This window comes from Hyaena hyaena, unplaced genomic scaffold (genome assembly GCF_003009895.1).
Source record: "Hyaena hyaena isolate Hyena2069 unplaced genomic scaffold, ASM300989v1 scaffold_39, whole genome shotgun sequence".
NCBI classification, from domain to species: domain Eukaryota; kingdom Metazoa; phylum Chordata; class Mammalia; order Carnivora; family Hyaenidae; genus Hyaena; species Hyaena hyaena.
Window position 1 is genome coordinate 1,045,065 of NW_024080671.1, and position 21,471 is coordinate 1,066,535.

Genomic DNA, 21,471 nt, shown 5'->3' on the forward strand with positions numbered 1-21,471 from the left:
TAAAATTTGTACGCTAAATATGCATACATTGAACTTGATGTTCCAGGGACACCAGAATTTGTTCTCTATTACTAAAGACTATTGATGAGCTGACATTCTTCCTTGGTTGTAATCTCCAACACTTTCTGTCTTCTAATTGTATGTAGTACAATTTGGGATTTGCAGTTTCTTCTTCTCTTTTTTCATCTAGATTGATTTTATTTTGAACACATAAATATTACATATTTTGTTTGGATGTATCCTAGCATCTATGAAAATTCTCAGTACCTAGAGGCCTTGCAGTGTTCTTTCTGGTCACTGTTCTGATGTCATTATCCTCACCTCCTTCCAAAAAAGCAACTGATGCTGATCAGAATGTTAAAACCCGAATAGCAGGAGGCAGCTATTTTTTCACAATTGTAAAATAACTAGAAATAGATGTGTTAAGTCTTAGAATAAGATAAGTTTTGCAAGTATTCTGATTCATTTTTCAGATGAATATTTTTTAGCTACCTTCTATTAAAAGTACTATATAGCATTAATGCTTTTTAAATTTTTTAAGTTTTTATTTTATTGTATGTTATTAAATGTTTATTTACTTATTTTGAGAGAGAAAGAGAGACCACACATTTCTCATGGTGGAGGGGTAGAGAGAGAGAGAGAATCCCAAGCAGGATTCACGCTGTTTGTACAGAGCTCAACGTGGGGCTCCATCTCACGAAGCATGAGATCACGACGTGAGCTGAAATCAAGAGTAAGATGCTTAGCTGACTGAGCCACCCAGGCGCCCCTAAATTTTTATTTTAATTTGAGTTAGTGAACATACAGTGTTATATTAGTTTCAGGAGTACAATACAGTGATTCAAGAGTTCCATACATCAGTCAGTGCTCATTAGAATTGCAGTTGCACAGGGCACCTGGGTGTCTCAGGCGGTTAGGTATTTGACTCTTGATTTCAGCTCAGGTCATGATCTTATGGTTGGTGGGATTGAGCTTGTGTATGGAGACTGCTTGGGATTCTATCCCTCTCTCTCTGCCCCTCCCCCATTCATGTGTGTGCGCTCTCTCTCTCAGAATAAATAAACATAAAAAAAAACTGTGATAAAAAGAACCATGATGTAGATGAAATTTATCAACAGTTGCCTCAAATTCTCAGTAGTGCTTGGTTTCTCCCAGAAGTGCTTTGGAGCAACATGCTTTCCTTCCCTTACCAATCACATCTCCAAAGCAATTTATTGACACTAAGTGGCATGCAATCAAAGAGCACAATATGTCACGTCTTCCACATGGTCTTATATTTAAGAAAAGGGACTTAAGCACAGTCATCAACTTTATTCAGTTTTGCAATCTTCATTTCAGAACTCAGCAGCATTGAATAACTTCTAAAGTTTATACTTGTTCCAACACTGGGCAAAGATTTTATTAATGGGCTACATGGTTAAGGATAGTCACACAGTAGGTGATATTGCTTACCTCGATAAAAAATATGAAAAATCTAATTAAAGTGTAGAAAGGTACTGAAATCATGCATAAAATTAAACGAGGGTCTTCAGATTCAGCTGATAATTGGAAGATGAGTAAAAATATTGAAATCTAGAAGAAAAATATCCATAGGTATTTTAATTTTCTCAGTCATATATAATATTTTAAGCTATTTTTTACAAATAATCTGCTTTCCTAGGAGAGATTCTCATTTTCACTTTATATATAGCAATATTGCTCGGTTTTCTTCTTTAGGAAGCAAGAAACTATCATTACAACTGAAACACAAGATGATAGTATCTAAAAGATAAAGAGCTTTTAAATACCAAAAGATTCTGCACTGATAGGGATTGAGAGCAACAATAAAAGGAGGAGATATAACATTATTTACTCTGTTTATCACCAAAAATCCTCATATGCTTTTAGCACCAGGATATAATTTAGAATTAACTAATGATATGACTTGGGATATTTATTGCCATATTTAAGCAGTAGGAGAAATATGAGAATTATCCATTTTGATACAAACGTAGGAATACTGAAAGATTTAAAACATCCTCAGAGGCATGAGTAAGTCAAGGGGACAAAAGGTATAGTAGAAGAAATATAGTCAACAGTACTGTAATGGCATTGTATAGTGACAGAGGGTAGCTACACTTGTGGTGAGCAAAGACAGTGGTCACTATGTTGTACACCTGAAACCAATGTTAACATTTTGCGTCAACTATAATCACAAATAAATCCTCAGAGAAAAATAATACGGACAGCACCGTACATGGCGGCCCACATTCCTAACTCAGACTACTTCGGTGGCTTTCTCCATGGTCACCCTGGCCCCAGTTCTCCTTCTGTTACAGATCCATGGGACACTCTGAAGAAGGGTTTGGTTTGGTTTGAATAAGAATCACTTTCTTCTACATATTCCATATAAGTCCTCTGATTGCAAAGATTGTTTTGTTCAAGCAAAGTGGCATGTAACAGAGAAATGTAATAAATATCAATGAATGAATGAAAGAATGAATAAATGAATGAATATTGGAAAGGCAGGAGGATTTCTATTTTTATGTTTTTATTTATAAATAATCAAAAAAGATCCATTTTTTTTATTTTAATGTTTATTTTTGAGAGACAGGGTGTGAATTGGGGAGGGACAGAGAGAGAGGGAGACACAGAATCTAAAGCAGGCTCCAAGCTATGAGCTGTCGGCACAGAGCCTGACATGGGGCTCAAACTCATGGACCGCGAGATCATGACCTGAGCCAAAGTTGGACACTCAACTGACTGAGCCACCCAGGTGCCCCAAAAAAGATATATTAAGGGTCCATTTTATGCAAAACCCTTTGTTAAGTGGTACTGTAGTTACTACAGTTTTAGGAATAAAAAGGGGTGAGAGAGAAGAGGCTAGAAGCTCTTACTGAGCATTTACTATTTACCAAGTACTTTGATGGGCAGTTTACTAGCACGTGAAAGTCAATGTGCTTTGAAAAACTCAATCCTAACCCTTTAACATATTATGGTTATTATATATATTTTCTGAGGTTCAGATAATTGAAGTAACTTGCCCAGTGTCTTATAGCTGTTCAGTGCTAGGTCAAGGATTCAAACTAGGGGCTGTCCGGCTCTAGACCTCAAACTCTTAACCACCATACTTTTATAAGAACATATTGTATGAGTCAACCATCCATATATCACGTCAATGTACATGATGTTGTGTGGCAAGATACCTATGAAACAGATAATAGGACAAAAAAGCATATAAATAATGCTTCTTCCACAAGCACAAGAAATATTTTCTGAAGGAAAAAGCAATATAACCAGAAATAGGTTCATCAGTTTATTTTATAACCAAGTATCAGAATCTCCTTGAAGATTTACTATTCATACCATCTATAATTATTAAAGGTTTTGCTGTAACAAAGTATGTAGCAATATATCTTCAGTTACAAAAAACTGAAGTTAAACTTTCTAATTCTAAAAATGCAATAAAAATCACTTATCTTTGACCATGCTGCCTCCCTTCTCTTATTCCCTTTCTTTTCATTATCTTAATGTACTAATTACCTCATCTATCTTGTCCCAAACATCAGAAAAATAAAAAGAATCCTTCCATTAGATCTTTCCTCTAGCAAACAATACCAACATGACATTTAAAGGAGTTGTAAAACACTTCCTATATCTGCTTCCCTATTCTATATTTACTCTTCCATCTGCTATAAACTGAATTCTACATTATTACTTTAAAAAACCAAAGTATTAAAAGTTAGCTGTGGACTTCTATATGTAGAAATATAGAAGAATAGATACCCTGAAAGACCTTACCCACACTATTTAAAACACATGTCCTTTAAATACACTGCTAATCTTGGGAAAAAAGTAAGAGAATTCATTGACAGCAAACACAAAGTCTGAAACCTAATGGACTATTAAGTAAACAGTAAATCTGAGCAACAGGGAACAAATGTCCATTCCCGTTCAGCGACTGAGAGGTCCATTCCTCCAAATACCTTCAACAGAATAAAAAGTAACCCTCTTTATGGTTATTCTTTGCAAATCCCGTATGACATTCTAGGTCATGACTTCTAAGATGGTTTATGCCCTACGTGGGCTGTACATTGCACTTCTTGCAAAAGTAACTGAAAATTCTTCTAGGATGAAAACATCCCCAGTATAAGATCTTGAGAGTTTTGTACTTAAAGGTCAGCAGCCACAGTGTGAATCAGGAGGGAGAAAATCAAACAAACCAACAAAAGATTATAACTATTTGAAGACTGTTAGAATTGTCAAATAACAAGTACAAATATTATTTTAATTAAATGTATAAGGAAATCAAATGTGGAATAAAGAACACAAAAGCAAGGAACAAGAGATCATGAGGAACAACTGGACATATTTGAAATAGAGCCAAATGGCTTTAGAAAACAAAGTTGAAATTTTAAAAAGTCAATCAAAGATTAAACATAACTTAGAAATAGCTGAATAAAAAATAAGTGGATTGGAAGCAGGGTCTCAAGCATTTCCCAGAATGCAGCAAGGGCAAGGACATGGAAAGTTTGAACAAAATGCTAAGAGATGTGGAGAACAGACTGAGAATAACACTAACACTATCTCAGCAGAGTTCAGGGAGCAAAGAATAAATATTTTATTCGTACTTTCATAAGAGAAGTAATATTTTAAAAGGTGTTGGCAGAGAAATTTCTGGAACTGATAAATGAATTCAGATTCAGGTGGCAAAATTCATTTGAAAAAATGATAAATACAAAGAAAGCCACACCTAGAAACAATGTAATGAAATTAAAGATTGGAAAGTTGAAGACCTTAAAAGCAGTCAAAGACGGATACTCTACAAAGGAATGGCAGACTGACAGCAGACATCTCAATAGCAAAAATGTCAGCAAGAACCAAACACTAGAGAATATCATGTAAGTAGGGTGAGCAATTATTGATCACAAAGTTCCAAACTATAGGGTTGGAAAGAATTAACATATCAACTTTAAGCTTCATTAAGTTTGTCATGGGGAAAAGAAAATCAAAGTTATGGGTTGAATTTTGTCCCCTCAAATTCATATGTTGAAGTTCTAAGCCCAGTAGAACATGATTGTATTTGGATACGGGGTCTTTAAAGGGGTCATTAAGATTAAAGAGGTCATGGAGGCGGGCCCTAATCCAAAATAACTGTTGTCCTAATAGGAAGAGGAAATTTATACACACACACAAGACCACACAAAGTCTCTGAGAGATGATGACCATCTATAAGCCAAGGAGAGGGGCCTTGGAAAAAGCAATTCTGCAGACACCTGTAGATCTTGGACTTCCACTTCCAGAATTATTAAAAAAAAAAAAATAAGTTTCTGTTGCTTAAGCCACCCAATTTGTGGTACGTTATTATAGCATTTGCAGCAAAATAATGCTCCAAGGTAATAAATATGGTTGATGATTTCCAAACCAGAAGAGGGTAAAATGGGGAGTAAAAGAACAAGTTTGACTGAATAAAAAAACAAAAGCAGGAAAGACAAGAAACCACGTAATGCACATCACAAATATAAAGCCATGAAGTAAAATATCAACAAATTGAAGTGTATAAACAATCACAAGCAATTCATTAAATTAAACCCACAGATTGCCAGATCAAATTTAAAAAAGACAACAAAAAGATCCAACTATATTCAGTTGGCAATAAACATACATGAAAGCATGACACCAAAAAGTTGAAAGTAAACATGTGGCAAAGCAATTTCCCAGGCAAAAGCTAAATAAAAGAAACCTGGTATACCTATATTATATCTGACATATTGACTTTACGACCAAAAACCAGTATGAGAATAAATAGGGTCACTACCTAATGATTCCAGACTTGAATGCACCAAATAAAAATACAATGGACCTTTGAACAACATGGGTTTAAGCTGTGCAGGCCCATGTATGCATGGACTTTTTTTCTAATAAATACAGTCCTGGAAATGTATTTTCTCTTCCTTATGATTTTCTTAATAACATCTTTTCCTCTAGGTTTCTTTGTTGTGAGAATATAGTATGGAATACAGTTAACATACAAAATATGTGCTAATCGACTGCTTATGTTATTGGTAAGGCATCCAGTCAACAGTATACAGCTGGGGGGAATCAAAAGTTATATGCATAATTATGACCATGCAGAGGTTTGGTTCCCCGAACCCACATGTTGTTCAAGGGTCAGTTGTGGTCTCAAAATATCTAAAGCAAAAATTGATTAAATGAGAGGATGGATCAGACAAATCTATCTTTATATTGAGATGCATAAGGGGGAAAAAAACCAAATAGATCAAGGACTAATTCTTAGTTAAGGAGGCATTGCGTTGTTAGACATTTGTCTACTATAGCCCAAACACTTACAAAATCGCCCCAAGGGATGATACGATTGGGTGTTGCAGGGAGGATACTTAGAGACTAAGAAGCAATTTAATAGCCTTTACGATTTCTGCTGGCATATTGAATTCTCCAACTGGCTGTTATGTGTGCCACACTAAATCCAAGCCTTTGGATATTACCCACAGAGACCAACTACTGGGACTATAGCAGCCCCAAAGAAGTAAGATGTTGGCTCTCTACCCTAAACCCTCCGCCCTGCCCCACGTATAGGAGCAAGGGAAATTCAGAAGCAAATAGAAAAAGAAAAGGGAAGACCTTGCCACTGGTCCCCAAACTAAGGGCATGCCTGAAATGGGGTTGCAGATGGAGCTTCACACTGCTTGTGAGATTAAAGCTGTGATGTGGACTTGGTTGTCCTTTTCAGTTCTTAAAGTGAATCTTAATGAACTATTTTACTATCTGAAATGGTCAGAAAGTTATGGTAGCTGCTCAACATGTCAACAAGGCGTAGGGAAGAGAATACAGCTGAGAGCTCCTAATGTAATACATGTTTTTACTTATTAATCAAACTTTTCCATGTTTTTTTGTTTGATTGCATTACTAGCCAATATGGCCATCTATCACACTTCTTTTTTTTTTATATATAAGTAGAATTATTCAGGGGAAAAACAACACTGAGTTGAGAGTCTTGGTTCAAGTGTGATTCTTTTAAGTTTTTCCCACTCTGTGAAATGAGGGGACTGTCCCAAGTGATCTAGGGTTTCAGGTGAGCCACGCCAGGATTTCTACAGATATTTTGCTTCCCTCCAAAGAAATAGAGGTATAAAAGAGAAACCTCAAAGAACAGATGGAAATAGGAGAGAGAAAATGAACAAGAAATACTGAAATCATGAAGACAACCCAACAATAATGGAGGCACAAAAGAAGTAATTCCATTCTCTTCTATGTAAAGTATTTAGGGGCCCCTGGGTGGCTCAGTCGGTTCGGCATCTGACTTTGGCTCAGTTCATGATTTCATGATCTCACAGTTCGTGAGTTTGAGCCCCACATCAGGCTCCTGCTTCAGATTCTGTGTCTCCCTCTCTGTCTGCCCCTCCCCCACTCGTACTCTGTCTCTCTCTTTCTCAAAAATAAATAATCATTTAAAAAATCTTTAACTATTTATACTTAACTTTGCATTTTTAAAAATAAGCCTTAAGAAAATTTAATATAAATGTGCATAGGTATACATAGATACTTACAATAAAAAAGCCAAGACACCAAAGGCCATTATTTTTTCTCCTCTTGCGAAAGATGAATGAAATCACGTACGTGAAGAATATAAGAGAAGCTGAAGAACCAACTATGTGAACCACCTGCAAACAATATGTTTAGTAGCAAGATTAGAGATGGCGGGTCATGTATGGGCCAGAGAACAGGGAGATAATGAGATCATAAGGCTGTGTAGGGCTGTTTTCTCACATATGCCTTCCATTAATGATCCAACGCCAATGAAAGTGAATGTCTGTTTCTATCATATTTGGCCTGGTGAAAAAAATGATCACTTACAAGAACAAACATGAGTCCCGGTGGAAATTTGAGTTCCAAAACCGTGATGCAGTTAATTAAATACACTGAAAGAAGAATCGAGCAGTATAGTGGGGTGTCCACCAGAGCCTGTCCAATCCAGTATGCTGAAGGACACAGGCCTGAAATCCATAACTGAGACTGAGTTTTTTGCTGATAAAGAAACAGAAGGGATACAGAAAGGTTTGAAATGTTAGGTTGAAAAGGTATTTTGTTTATGTGAAAATACAAAATTTTAATACATTCTAGAAGTAGTATGTTGTGGTGCTAGGTAATTTTTTTTGTCTGGATTATTTTATATAGTGAATCTGAGCTTCAGTAACTTTCTAAGCCAGATCTAGGTAAGCAGGCCTCAGGACAATGAGACACTAATATTGTCCCAAAGAAATACCATGCCATTGTGACTGGAAGAGAGCATGTCTCTAAGAATCTGACGTCCACCATGGGAATACATAGCCTTTGACTCAACAGGAAAAGTCTGGCTTATCTGTAAAGTTGATTTACCCTTTGATGTAGATAAATAAAAATAACGATAACATAAATGTTTAAAGCTTGATTTACAAAAGTGTTGTTAAAAGTTCGGAAACATGGTATATCTCATATTTGATTCTCTATTTAAACACACACACACACACACACACACACACACACATGCACACACACACATTCCCTTTGGAATTGAGAAATAACAACACACGGTCAAAAAGCACCACATTTTCACCTCTAGAGTTAATTTAGTAGGATTCCCTTAAAGGTGAGGCAATTTCATTGTGTTGAATAGTAGATTTCCTGACTCCTTTGACATCATGATTAACCATTTGATAGAATCTATAATGAGACTAGAACAACGACATAATTTATGTGTTAACATGTTTTTCGTGAAGAACTATCCTCTGTGTATAAAGCAGTGAAATCCTAATTTTTGAAGTCAGGTAAAATCATCTTTTTGCTTCTTCCCTCGCCCACCCCTCTTACTTTGCAATCGTTGATGCTGCTCATGCCAATGTAAGGAGAAAGGCAGTTTACAAGGATCAACAAAATTAAAGGCCCATTCACAGAACCAAATTCCATTAGGACGCCGTTCTGCAAGTTGAAAACACACCTGTGAGCTACTGAAACTGTTATGTATCACGCAGTTAGACATAGTTATAAGATAGGAGATGGTGAAAACTTCAGAAAGGAAGCATATACCTAACTTCAGAAGCAGACACGGACAGGGGCTCCTGAGTGGCTCAGTCAATTAAGTGTCTGACTTCAGCTCAGGTCATGATCTCACAGTTTGTGAGTTCGAGCCCTGCTGTCGGGGCTCTCCGCTATCAGCGCAGAGCTCGCTTCTTCTAATCCTTGGTCCTCCTCTCTCTCTGCCCCTTCCCCACTCATGCTCTCTCTCACATTAAAAAAAAAAAAAAAAAAAAAAGCAAACACAGACAGAAGTGAATATTGCTTCGCTACCCTAAATAGCAAGCTCCATTCCCAGGAATGGCATGGTATCAACAGAAATTCAAAATCTTAATTTCATAGGCATGGATTGAGATGGTGAGCAGGTGTTCTTTCATATTTTCATCTAGTATTTGTTAAGCAAAGACATATATTCTATGGAGCTGGACTGATAGTCTCTGAAGCAGGAAAATAAGTTGCCATTTATTCCCGTTCCCTACTTCCAAGTAGATGAATTATAGGTTATAGCCTCTAAAACTCTCATAGTAATTGTCTTGAAGCTGTTCTTGTCCCTACCTCCAAAGTATAATTACAGGAGAGCAAATCTTTCCTGCATAAAAACTTTTGGACTTCTAGAAATGTTTAAATTAATCTTTAAGGCATAGAGGGGTTTTAGTATAAATCTAAGTTGTTTTCCAGACAGGGTAATTTATCAGTGTTATAACAATAGACTGGAAAAAAAAAAAAAGAGTACAGAAATGGCCTTATTTCATATGCAAAAAAAAACCCCACCCAGAGATGCCATTATATTAATTTCTTACTGTAAAAATTTCATTCTTTACAACCACTATGTATATACTTGCAGACATTCCCCCAATTTCTACCATTTTTTCCTTTTTTATATACCATAATTAAACACACCTGTTAGGAATTACTTGAAGGCTGAGGACAGTTACTAAAATCATACACGATCAAAAACTGCAATGTATCTCATAAGCTACAAAACATAAAAGAGTCAAGACCCAAAAGGACACTTTAGAATTTAAAATGATAGAGAAAAACTGGGGCACCTAGGTGGCTCAGTCGGTTAAGCATCCAGCTCTTGATCTTGGTTCAGGTCATGATCTCACAGTTCATGGGTTCAAGCCCAGAATCACGGGCTGTGCTTGTGCCCTCCTACCCTCCCAAAATAAATAAGTAAACTTAAAAAATAAATAAATTAAAATGACAGAGAAAACACCACAGAACTGTTAAATAATCATAATTTTAGAGGTGGGGTGTATATTCTCATAAATTTCAGTGTGATCTATCTATTTATCTATCTATCCATCTACTCTCCACACTTTTTTTTCTTAAATAAGGAGTTTAGTTTTATTTTCTCTGTGCATTTACAAAACACAGGACCAACGCTTGGTGAGTTCAGGCCCCACACTGGGTTCTGTGCTGGCAGCGAGGAGGCTGCTTGTGAGTCTCTCTGCCCCTTCCCCACTTGTTCTCTCTCTCCCCTCCCTCAAAATAAATAAACTTAAAAAAATAATAAAACCTCCTGTGAAAAAAATTACATTAAAAAAATAAAAGGCCTAAGGGGGATTAGTGCCTTAGCTCTAGGGAGCTACAGCAACTCTGACTGATCCAAGGAATTATTGGGGAAATAGAACAGGATGCAAAACAATGAGAAATTGCTGAGGAAGAGGGCCTTGAAGGGGGCCTCTAGGGGGAACTGGAGGCTGGGGGGTGGGTATGGATGGAGGAGGGACCCCGCTGGTAGCCATAGGGCTCAGTGGATCCATGAGGAGGTATCAGTGGAGAAGGTCCATGCATCCCATGTGGAGGCACAGGACCCGGGTGACCCATGGGAGATCCAAACCGAGGCCCTCGGGGTGGGGGTGGGGGCATGCCCTTTGGAACAGGTCCGGGATAAGGCATTCCAGGTGGCGATGGGGACGGTGGCTGCCCTCTGCCCCCAGAGCCTGTGGGCCTAGCATGGAGGTGTCCTCAGCCATGAAGACCATGGTGGGCCAGCTGCATCTGAGACATCCCTGGATGGGGCCTCCCACCTGGTGGGAATGGATGAGGATGTGAGTGCTCGTGTCCAGGATGTCCAGTTCCCAGGATTCCTGCTGATGGTGAGCCATTTCTTCCAGCCCCAGGAGGAACAGGTGGTGGGGGCATGGCTGGGGGTATCCCAGGTGGAAGGTCTCTAGGAGGCAGTACTGTCGGGGGCAGGGGGAGGACCCAGGAGGAGACATGCCTGGTGGAGGAAGCCTGGGCCCAAACGAGATACCACAGGATTGGGGACTGAGGGTGGATGTGGTATATACTCTTCTATACTTACTTTAATCAATGTATATCACATACTCTATAATTCCCCCAGGGAGAAGTGATGTAAGATTAAGGATGTGCATTTGAGCCTTTCTAGGTGTTCTGGGTTTCTGAGCAAGTCTGTTCATTCACTGATTTCAGCAACTAGGTATTAGGTACCTGGCTAAGTGTGAAGAGTTATTCAAGACAGCAAACCAAACCAAGCCCAAAGTATGATTCTTTATCAGGCCTATTATTTTTCTCTTTTATTTTAAAAAGTTTTCAGTGCCCTTTTAGATCTTGGCTTTTTTAATGTTCTATGTCTTGGGGAGCTGTGTATAATCTTTGACTAGACAGGATTTTGTTTTATTTTTAAAATTTGTTGATTTAGTTTGAGAGAGACCGTGCTCATGTGAGCAGGGGAGTGGCAGAGACAGAGGGAGACAGAGAATCTCAAGCAGGCTCCATGCTGACAGCACGACGCAGGCTCGACCAAATGAATCATGAGATCGTGACCTGAGTGGAAATCAAGAGTTGGATGCTCAAACACCAGAGCCATCCAGGTGCCCCTGATTAGACAACATTTTAAACTGGAAGGATGAGGCCAGTGATAAAACAACTCTATATTGTTGTATCAGGTGGCAATAAATATCATAGAAACAAAGATCAGCATAAAGGATAGAAAATAGCAGGCTATATTTAAATTACTAAAGTAAGAAATTTTATTATTTAAAAATTTTTTCCCATTAAAAATTTGAGATTAAACATAAAACTGCTTGAAAAATTCTTAACTTTTTAGAACAACTAACAGCAAACACGGATTGAATGCTAACAGTCCCCATTACAGGAATGTAAGCTCCATAGATTAAAACTTTTGTCTGTTCTGTTCATGCTGTATTCCCAGCACCTGGAAGTATCAGGTAGACACTCAAGAAATATTTGTAGAATGAATGAAATATATCAGGCTCTGTTTTGGGCACTGAGGAAACTGATTTAATCCTCACAATAATCATATATAGTGGGTACAATTAAATCCCCCATTTTACAGATGAAAACAGTAAAGCAAGGAATGGCTAAGAAACTTGCTAATAAAGAGCAGAAACAGGACTCGGACTCAGGTGATAAGCTATAGAGTTCTTGACCTTTCTCCCTTGCTAAATTGTCTCTTATATAAGTCAATACTATACTTACAAAAGGCAATGTGCTTCTCTCCGTTTTAATAAGTTCTGTAAAGTTAAAAATTCCAAGAAGGGCATTGCTAACAATTCCCATAAGAACAGGAAAACAAGTCATTCTCTTGGTATTACATGCAATTGAAAATCTGTAATCCTAAAAAACACAAACACACACACAAATACGAGTTCTAAATTCTTAAAGCAAATATACTTTCATACTTTCTGTATAATTTATAAATTACCAGGGTGGAATTTGGGTGAGAAGGAGACTATTAATTTTTCTTTGACACTTCAGCCTTTTTGAAGTTAGAAGAATGCATTATTTTGGTAATCCAAAGGACTTACTCTGTAAATGAAGTAGATGAACATTTCACTAACGTGGAAAGATGTCAAAGATTTGAATTTTATGTGACAGAGAAAGTTGTAGGGTCTCTATAATTTAGGAAATATATTTTAGAATATGAAATTGTCCTATAAATAATGGGTTTGTGTTTATATAAAGGAAAAGTATGTAGATGACATTTACCAAATGATTCAGTTAGAAATATGGAAAAATAAAGAAATGAAATTATTTAAAGAATTTTCCCTTCTATATTACATATCCTAGTAATGTTCTAATGTCCCTATTAAAAATACATTGCTTTTTTTTTCCTGCTTTATGGAGATGTAATTGACAAAATTTTAAGATACTTAAAATGTAGATCATAATGGTTTGACATATACATTGTGAAAAGATTCCTCCCATCTAGTTAACATATCCATCACCACGTATATCTGTGTGCATATATATCCTATACATGAACATTTATATTATATATATTATATATATAATATATATATGAACAATATATATATTATATATTATATATGTGAACATTTAAGTTCCACTCAGCAAATTACAATTATACCATACAGTGTTACCAACTATAGTTTCCACATTACACATTGGGTCTTCAAACCTTATTTATCTTATAACTGAAGGCTTATACCCTTTTACTAACCTATCCCGATTTTCCCCACCCCTTAGCCTCTGGCAACCACTTTTCTACTCTCTGCTTCTAGGAGTTTGACTTTTTTTTTTCCCTACTTCTAAGCGATACCATGTAGTATCTGCCTTTCTCTGATTTATTTCACTTAGCATTATGCCCTCAAGATCTATCCATGTTGTTGCAAAACATGTGTTGCTTTTATAACAAATAAAATTACTAATAAGGGCACCTGGGTTGCTCAGCTGGTTAAGTTTCCGACTCTTGGTTTTGGTTCAGGTCATGATCCCGTGGTTTGTGAGTTCGAGCCCCGCACAGGGCTCTGTGCTGACAGTGTGGAACCTGCTTGGGATTCTGTCACTCTCCCTCTCTCTGCCCCTTCCCCCCTCTCAAAATAAACTTTTTAAAAATCACTAGTAAAAGATGATGCCTTTAAGAGATAGAAACATGTGCTCTTTAAAGGATTAAAATTTCCTACTTTAATTCGACAAGGGCTCAAGTTATACTGATGTAGAATAGTTGAGTTGCTTTTCTATAGATCTAAAGTATTAGAAGGCAGCAAGACCCCATTCATGATTAAACAGCACACGGACGCAAACATACCTTCTGGTCACCAGACACTATGATGGCTCCATTGTAGGAAGGATCATCTGAGCCATTTCTATTTCTAAAATCATCTACTTCCAAAAGTATATCCTGACGTCTCAGTGCCTGCACAAGGTCTTCGATGTTTGATCCTAATGTAATCAACAAAGGAGGCAGGATAACAGCGAGAAAACCAACATCTCCCCTTTAAAACAGCAATGATTTCTTCTCATGTTAAGGAATACCCAGAATATCATGGTAAAGACCTTCACTCTCTGAGAATATGCTGAGATTAATTACGGTGCTGGGACAATGAAATGTGGTTACCATGTTGAGTGGAAAGACTCTTTTCAGAAATATGTTCATGTATTTTGTAATTCTTATAAAGGTAAAGGGGGTGATTCCTGAGAGCTAGATTTGCAATTCACACAGAAAGAAAACTTCTTATTAGTGATTTTTATAAACTCTGCCCGATCCCTGTGATGTCTGTAACTACAAATACTATATACAAAATCTATACCTCCTAACCCAGGCTTGTTCTACTAATGATACAAATCAGTCCTACTCATTACCTAACCTGTTGTATCTGGTGAACCCTGCAGTGATATTTACTGCACGATGACCCATTCAAGACATCTTCATGACAGTAAGGTAATTTGATATTATCCATTCTGTCCATTATTTTTCTCGATTTGAAAACATGCCATCAATTCCCTTAATTTGAAAACAAAGCAAACTGTAGATACACACACCACTTCTCCCCGTTGTCTCTCAAGGTGTTTTTAATATAGGTCTTTTTTGCTGCTCAGGTTTGTGTTTCAAAAGATCTTTGGTGATAAAAGTCAAGAGGAGATCTAATCCCTATTTCTCACCGGTGTTGTTGATGACCAATAGACTGGTAAGAGGAGTCTGTGAGGGTTGTTCCAGAGAAAGGAAGTACATACTGGATGAGAGCTCCCAACAGTGAGTAGAGTAAGATAACACAACCAATATCTTCTCAAAGATGGTAGGGATTAAAGGAATACCAAGTGTCAATAACCTAAGTAAAAAAAAAATAAAATGGAAGTCTATTTTCCCTCTGACTACTGAAGTCACAAACATGCTAAGTAATGCCAACCTATGGAAATTCAACATACAAATATAGTGTTCAGTTACATAAAATGAAAATGAGGTTAATCTGAAAGTAGACTCAAAAATTTTCATAAATCATATCACACTGTGAGATGTTCAAGGATAATAGAGCATCAAAAGAAAATGTGAAATCCAACTGGGATCCTCTGGTGGGTGTGCTGGTTGACCAGAACCACAGGGAAAACACTGGACAGAATACGTCGTTTTAAAGGGAAAGAAGCCTTATTTCACACTGTCCTCGAACTTGCAATGTATACAATTTCAAGTACAATTTTAACTTGCATCAGCTGCTGTTTTGTGTCTACTTTAATTTTCATGAAACTAGATGCCATATTTAATGCACTATTTTTCAGGTCCTAGAATTCATTCTTCCAGCTCAAACTACCAGTGGAAGTTTCTCAAGTCATCTTCTTGTTTCTCTAATAAGTTTCTGAGTCCACTCTTTGCAATGACTACTTTCGCATCGGACCTCAGGCTCTACGGTCTTCTCCCTCACTCTCAGCCTCCTATTTCATAGGGAAAAAAATGAAGTCCATCAGACAGAAACTCTTGCTGATCTTATCACCTCACCTCCAAGAAAGGAAAACATATCCACCCCCTCAGTCTGTCCTTCTGTTGTAATAGATGCTGTCTCTGCTCACTACCAAAGCTCAGTTCTTCTCAGTACTGCTCTGGACCCAGACCCTTGCCACCCTCCCTGACACGTTGCTTAGTTAGCTCATCTTTAATTATTTTCATCCTACTGGCATATTCCTACCATGACTGAAGCATGTTCTAATGTCTTCCATTCATTAAGGGGGTAAAAAAAAAAAGCAATAATGAAGAAAAAAGAAAATTCCTTCAAAGTTCAATCTCCCTTCAACTACTATTGATCTTTCTACCTCCCTCCATGTCCAAGCACCTTGAAAGAGTTGTCTACTTTCAGATCTTCTCTTCTTAAAACCTTTCACAATTTCCCTTTTTGCCAAGTATGATTGATGCTTTCTGCTCTAAACTGGGATTCTCTCTCTTTTATCTACTAATCCCTTCATGTCATCCAGTACTGGCTCAAATGTGACCATTTCAATGGGCCAACGCTGACCACCTTGTTTAGAATTAGAATGATCCCCTAACTCCCACCAGTGCCACCCCCTTACTCTATTTTGTATAACCTACTATATAATTTATTTTCATTTCTGTATTTGTTGTTATCTTTTCCTCCCAGTCAGAAGGTAAACACCATAGCACCTAAAACCATACCTAGCACATAACAAGCTTCAATAAAGATTTGTGATACAATGAACGATTAACATATTTACTGGGTAATTACTTAATTAGTATTTTTCTCCCCCACAAGATTTAAGTCTAAAGGCCTTTGTAGTTGTACTCACTTCTGTAGGACAGTACTACAGGCACTGGAAAAACATTTGTTTAAAGAATGAAGAAATTAATAGACTTATTTCCTTGACATTCGAACTTTTCTGCATATACTGACTAGAGAGTTTTAAAGTAGTTTGATACTGGGGTGCCTGGGTGGCTCAGTCAGTTAAGTGTCTGCCTCTTGATTTTTGGCTCAGGTCATGATCTCATGGTTTGTGAGTTCGAGCCCTGCATCAGGCTCTGTGCTGAAAGTGTGGAGCCTGCTTGGGATTCTCTCTCTGCCTTGGTCTCTGTTCTTTCCCTGCTTGCTCTCTCATTCTCTCTCTCTCAAAATCAGTAATTAAAATATACTTTAAAAAAAAAATAGGGGTGCCTGGGTGGCTCAGTCGGTTGAGTGTCCGACTGCGGCTCAGGTCATGATCTCACAGCTCATGGGTTCGAGCCCCGCATCGGGCTCTGTGCTGACAGCCAGCTCAGAGCCTGGAGCCTGCTTCCGATTCTGTGTCTCCTTCTCTCTCTGACCCTCCCCTGCTCACGCTGTCTCTATCTCTCTCTCAGAAATAAATAAAACATTAAAAATTTAAAAAAATAAAAATAAAAATAAAGCAGTCTGATACTTACAAGGACAAAAGAAGTTTTCTCTCATGCTTTAACTTTAAGAAGCGAAGCTTGGCCACTGCATACACCTGTCGCCTCCAGAGAGTTCCGGTGCTGACGGCCTTTCTCCGTCCAGGAAGAGAACAAGGAGCCTGTTGCATTTGAGACTCAGTTCCTGCATCCCTTGTCTCACTGACTCTCTCCTGTTTCCGAATGCCAAACTCTGTAGCCATGTAGTAAACCATTATAACGGGCTATGTTATTTGCACTTTCTCTTTAGAAACTTTGAAAGCTACACTAGAATGTTTTGAAACAGGGCTTCTAAGAAGTTAAGCTACTGATATCCATAACTCTTACGTGGAACATGTGTCCTGCAGACAAATATAATGGATCCAATTCCAATGAGTGAGTAAATTAACTTGAGAATTGGTTTAGGCGTCTTGAGAAGCATTTATTCTTTCATATCAACAGCTGCTTATTACCAAGGGATTTTTGCAGAGGGAGTTTTATGCAAAAACACAGGGATAAATGTAAGTAACTGAGTTTCTAAAAGGTCTCCTCTGTCATCTGGAGCTCCTCCACAGAACTGCTGATGATTGACAGCCCAGTGACTATTTCAAGACACTGGCTTTAAGGAATAGAAAGTCCATGAAAGATCTCCAGTTCAAATCCCACATATGCCACACAGCAGCTGTTATGTTTTGGCTGATTGCTCAACTTCTCCAAATCTCAGTTTTCTCCCTGCATAACCAAGTTATGAGGGAATTAGGAACAATGCAATCCAACAGCTGAGCACAGTGGCTGGCAAATAGTTGGCTCCGAAATTCTTCTAATGATTCTTATTACAAACTAAACTAAGGGAACATAGCATCTTATTGAGTTATCTGTTATTAATACATAAATTAGAGTTCACTTATTAGCTAAGCAAGAGTACATTTGCATAGAGAATGGCAGGTGAGAGACGAAGCTAGGACTCAACATTAGCAGGGAGCTATTGATGATAAGGACAAGTGGGCACTGCAAAGGGGTGTGATTATTACTGCCACGAGAGGGAGATGAATGTTAAAAAGTAATTACCTAGCACCAAGTCTGATTATGTTAGATACTGAGTAATTATAATACATTTAGGGGCACCTGGGTGGCTCAGTCAGTTAAGCGTCTGGCTTCAGCTCAGGTCATGATCACATGGTTCCTGAGTTTAAGCCCTGCATCAGGCTCTCTGCTGTCAGTGTAGAGCCTGCCTTGGATCCTCTGTCCTCTTCTCTCTCTCTGCCCCTCCCTGACTTGCTCGTGTGTGTGTGTATGTGTGTGTGCGCGCGCACGCACACGTGCACAAAGGCACACTCACTCTCTCTGTAAAAAATAAATAAAACTACAAATAATTTAAATAAAAATGAAATAATTATATTTTGAAGAGTAGGCAACCCTATTTTATACCTAATAGACATTCTAGGCAGAATTCCACATAAAAATCTACAAATATGGCAAGACATGGACACTTTCTGTTTTTTTCTTTCTTAATTTTCTGCTAGATACGCATTATTATACCTGGCTCATCAATTGTTGATTTGCCTTCTAGATTCAAGAAGACTTCATTCAGAGTTGTCATGGAAACATCATAATTCATTATGCCCTGATTAGCACACTTTTCAAGGTCACTGTAAAGATCTAAAAAGAAGACAGTAAGAAATTAATGCAATTAAAATTGCTGATAAATACATTGAAATCCTAAAGATTCCTCAGAATAGATAAATCTAAAAGCACTTTCAAATTAAAGCTGTCAAAATAATCCAATAAAAATATGCCCATGTTCTTCTTTCCTTCAAATCAATTTTATTATTTCACATCTCTTTTTTGTTTCATAAACTTTAAAATTTCTTGTATCACCATGGCCATGTGTGTGTTTGTGTAAGTACGTACGCCTACTTAAAAATTCATCAAGGGGTGCCTGGGTGGCTCAGTCGGTTAGGCATCTGACTTCAGCTCAGGTCATGATCTCGTGATTTGTGAGTTTGATCCCCAAGTCGGGCTCTGTGCTCACAGCTCAGAGCCTGGAGCCTACTTCAGATTCTGTGTCTCCCTCTTTCTCTGCCTCTTCCCTGCTCACACTGTGTGTCTCTCTCAAAAATAAATAAATATTAAAAAAAATTTCTTTAATTCATCAAGCATGGGTAAGTTATATTTCCTTCTCTGTATTTTCTAACTTTTAAAAATGTTTTAATGTGTTTTATTTATTTATTTATTTTAATGTTTTTATTTATTTCTGAGAAAGAGACAGCATGAGCAGGGGAGGGTCAGAGAGAGAGGGAGATACAGAATCTGAAACAGGCTCCAGGCTCTGAGCTGGCACAGACCTGAGCCGAAGTCGGACACTTAACTGACTGAGCCACCCAGGAACCCCTTATTTATTTTTGAGAGAAAGAGAGACATAGTGCAAGTGGGGAAGGGGCAGAGAGAGAGGGAGATACAGAATCTGAAACAGGCTCCAGGCTCTGAGCTGTCAGCACAGAGCCTGACTTGGGGTTAGAAACCATGAACTATGAGATCATGATCTGAGCCAAAGGTAGACGACTAACTGACTGAACCACCCAGGTGCCTCTCTATCAAGTATATTATACTTATAATTAAAATGACACTTTACAAAGACTTTACTTCCAACTGTTTTTTAAGAATAAGTCCTTATGGGGCACCTCGGTGGCTCAGTCAGTTAAGCATCTGACTTCAGCTCAGGTCATGATCTAGTGGTCAGTGAGTCCGAGCCCTGCATCAGGCTCTGTGCTGACAGCTTAGAGCCTGGAGCCTGATTCAAATTCTGAGTCTCCCTCTCTCTCTGCCCCTCCCCCACTTGTGCTCTGTGTCTCTCTGTCTCTCAAAAAATAAATAAATGTTAAAAAATTTTTTAAATAAAAAAAAATAAGGTCTTATTTAACCCGTGTCTCTAACAGAAATTAAAAGTTTTTACTTTTTCTAAAAATAGATTTCAAAGCTTCATTTAATGCTGATAAAGCAAGCAAATCTGGGTTTTTCAGTGAAATACAGTAATGGAAATTTTTGTTGCTCTCACATGAAAACCATGTGTCTGATAACACATTTTATTATATTGAAAACAGGAGGCGGAGCTCTTAGGAATAAATATTTTCATGGGTATAAGCTTTAAAACCCAACTGACAGAAGGCAAAGAATGCAGTCGGCACTGTCACAGAAACTTAGCTGCACTCTGTGCGACCATACAGTAAGTTACCTGGAAATTTGCTTGTTCTTTCCAAGGGCAAAAGATACACAAGCTTTTCTTCACTTTCTGCTTTTAACTTGGCCTCAGGGATGTGCCGCCTAACAAGGGATGTGATTCTCTCTGGATTACACATTTCATTCCTGTGTAAACTATGGTTACAAAAGAAGCAGAAGTCTTTTGATTTCTTCTCCAACACCACAGCTCATTACAACACAGTTTTCCATTAAATAATTTGAATAAATTACAGGCATCTCCTGATACTTTCACGACTCAGTTCACAGAAATCAGATATTCTACTTCCAAGTGCTAAATGGTAGCCTTGTTTGAATTGTTTTAAGTGGGGAAAATACAGGGTATTACATGTCAATCCCAAACACCCAGCCAACTTCCTAAAATGTAACTAAAGTAAGTTGAAATTTCAGTGTACATACAATATGGATAGATTGATAGACAGCAAGCTGGCATATAAACATATATATAGATAGATAGATGGATTATATATATTGAGATATGCATATATAAAATCATGATAGGATGTAAAGTACATAAAACATGACTTCTGGATCATTAAAAAATTAATAAGGTTTTTAATAAACAATTGCTTACTTGCAGCAAATGGCCTCTATTCATGCCAATAAATTGCTTGTTCATATGCTGTGCTTTCTAAATTATCCCATGCGATATTCTGACACTGAAGTTGATTCTGACATATAAAGTAGATTTGGAATACAATTTCAGACCTTCAGGGCCAACTGTTTCATTAAAAATTTCTTGCTTTTTTGGGGGCCGCCTGGGTGGCTCAGTCGGTTAAGCTAAGTCTGACTGTTGATTTCAGCTCAGGTCATGATCTCGTGGTTTGTGAGTTTGAGCCCTGTGTTGGGCTCTGTGCTGAAAGTGCAGAGCCTGTATGGGATTCTCTCTTTCTCTCTCTCTCTCCTTCCCTTTCTCTCTCTCTCTCTGTCCCTCCCACACTATCTTTCTCTTTCGAAAAAATAAATTAATTTAAAATGTTTTAAATTAATTTGTTTTTTGAAAACATGATTATAAATTTTTATATGTTAGCCAAAAAATATTC

General features: G+C 37.7%; 1 protein-coding gene across 1 annotated transcript in view; it reads right to left on the minus strand.

The window, feature by feature from the left end:
• ABCA10 (ATP binding cassette subfamily A member 10) overlaps positions 1-21,471 on the minus strand; it is a 65,846-nt gene that overhangs the window by 12,438 nt on the left and 31,937 nt on the right. Inside the window, exons 15-25 of the mRNA XM_039229795.1 lie at positions 20,406-20,545; positions 18,713-18,832; positions 17,189-17,387; positions 14,950-15,116; positions 14,096-14,229; positions 12,523-12,660; positions 8,848-8,955; positions 7,855-8,025; positions 7,544-7,661; positions 2,888-2,917; positions 1,453-1,538 (exon numbers count right to left, since the gene is read on the minus strand). Of these exons, the coding sequence (XP_039085726.1) occupies positions 1,453-1,538; positions 2,888-2,917; positions 7,544-7,661; positions 7,855-8,025; positions 8,848-8,955; positions 12,523-12,660; positions 14,096-14,229; positions 14,950-15,116; positions 17,189-17,387; positions 18,713-18,832; positions 20,406-20,545 (1,411 nt within the window). The remainder of the gene's footprint in view (positions 1-1,452; positions 1,539-2,887; positions 2,918-7,543; positions 7,662-7,854; positions 8,026-8,847; positions 8,956-12,522; positions 12,661-14,095; positions 14,230-14,949; positions 15,117-17,188; positions 17,388-18,712; positions 18,833-20,405; positions 20,546-21,471) is intronic.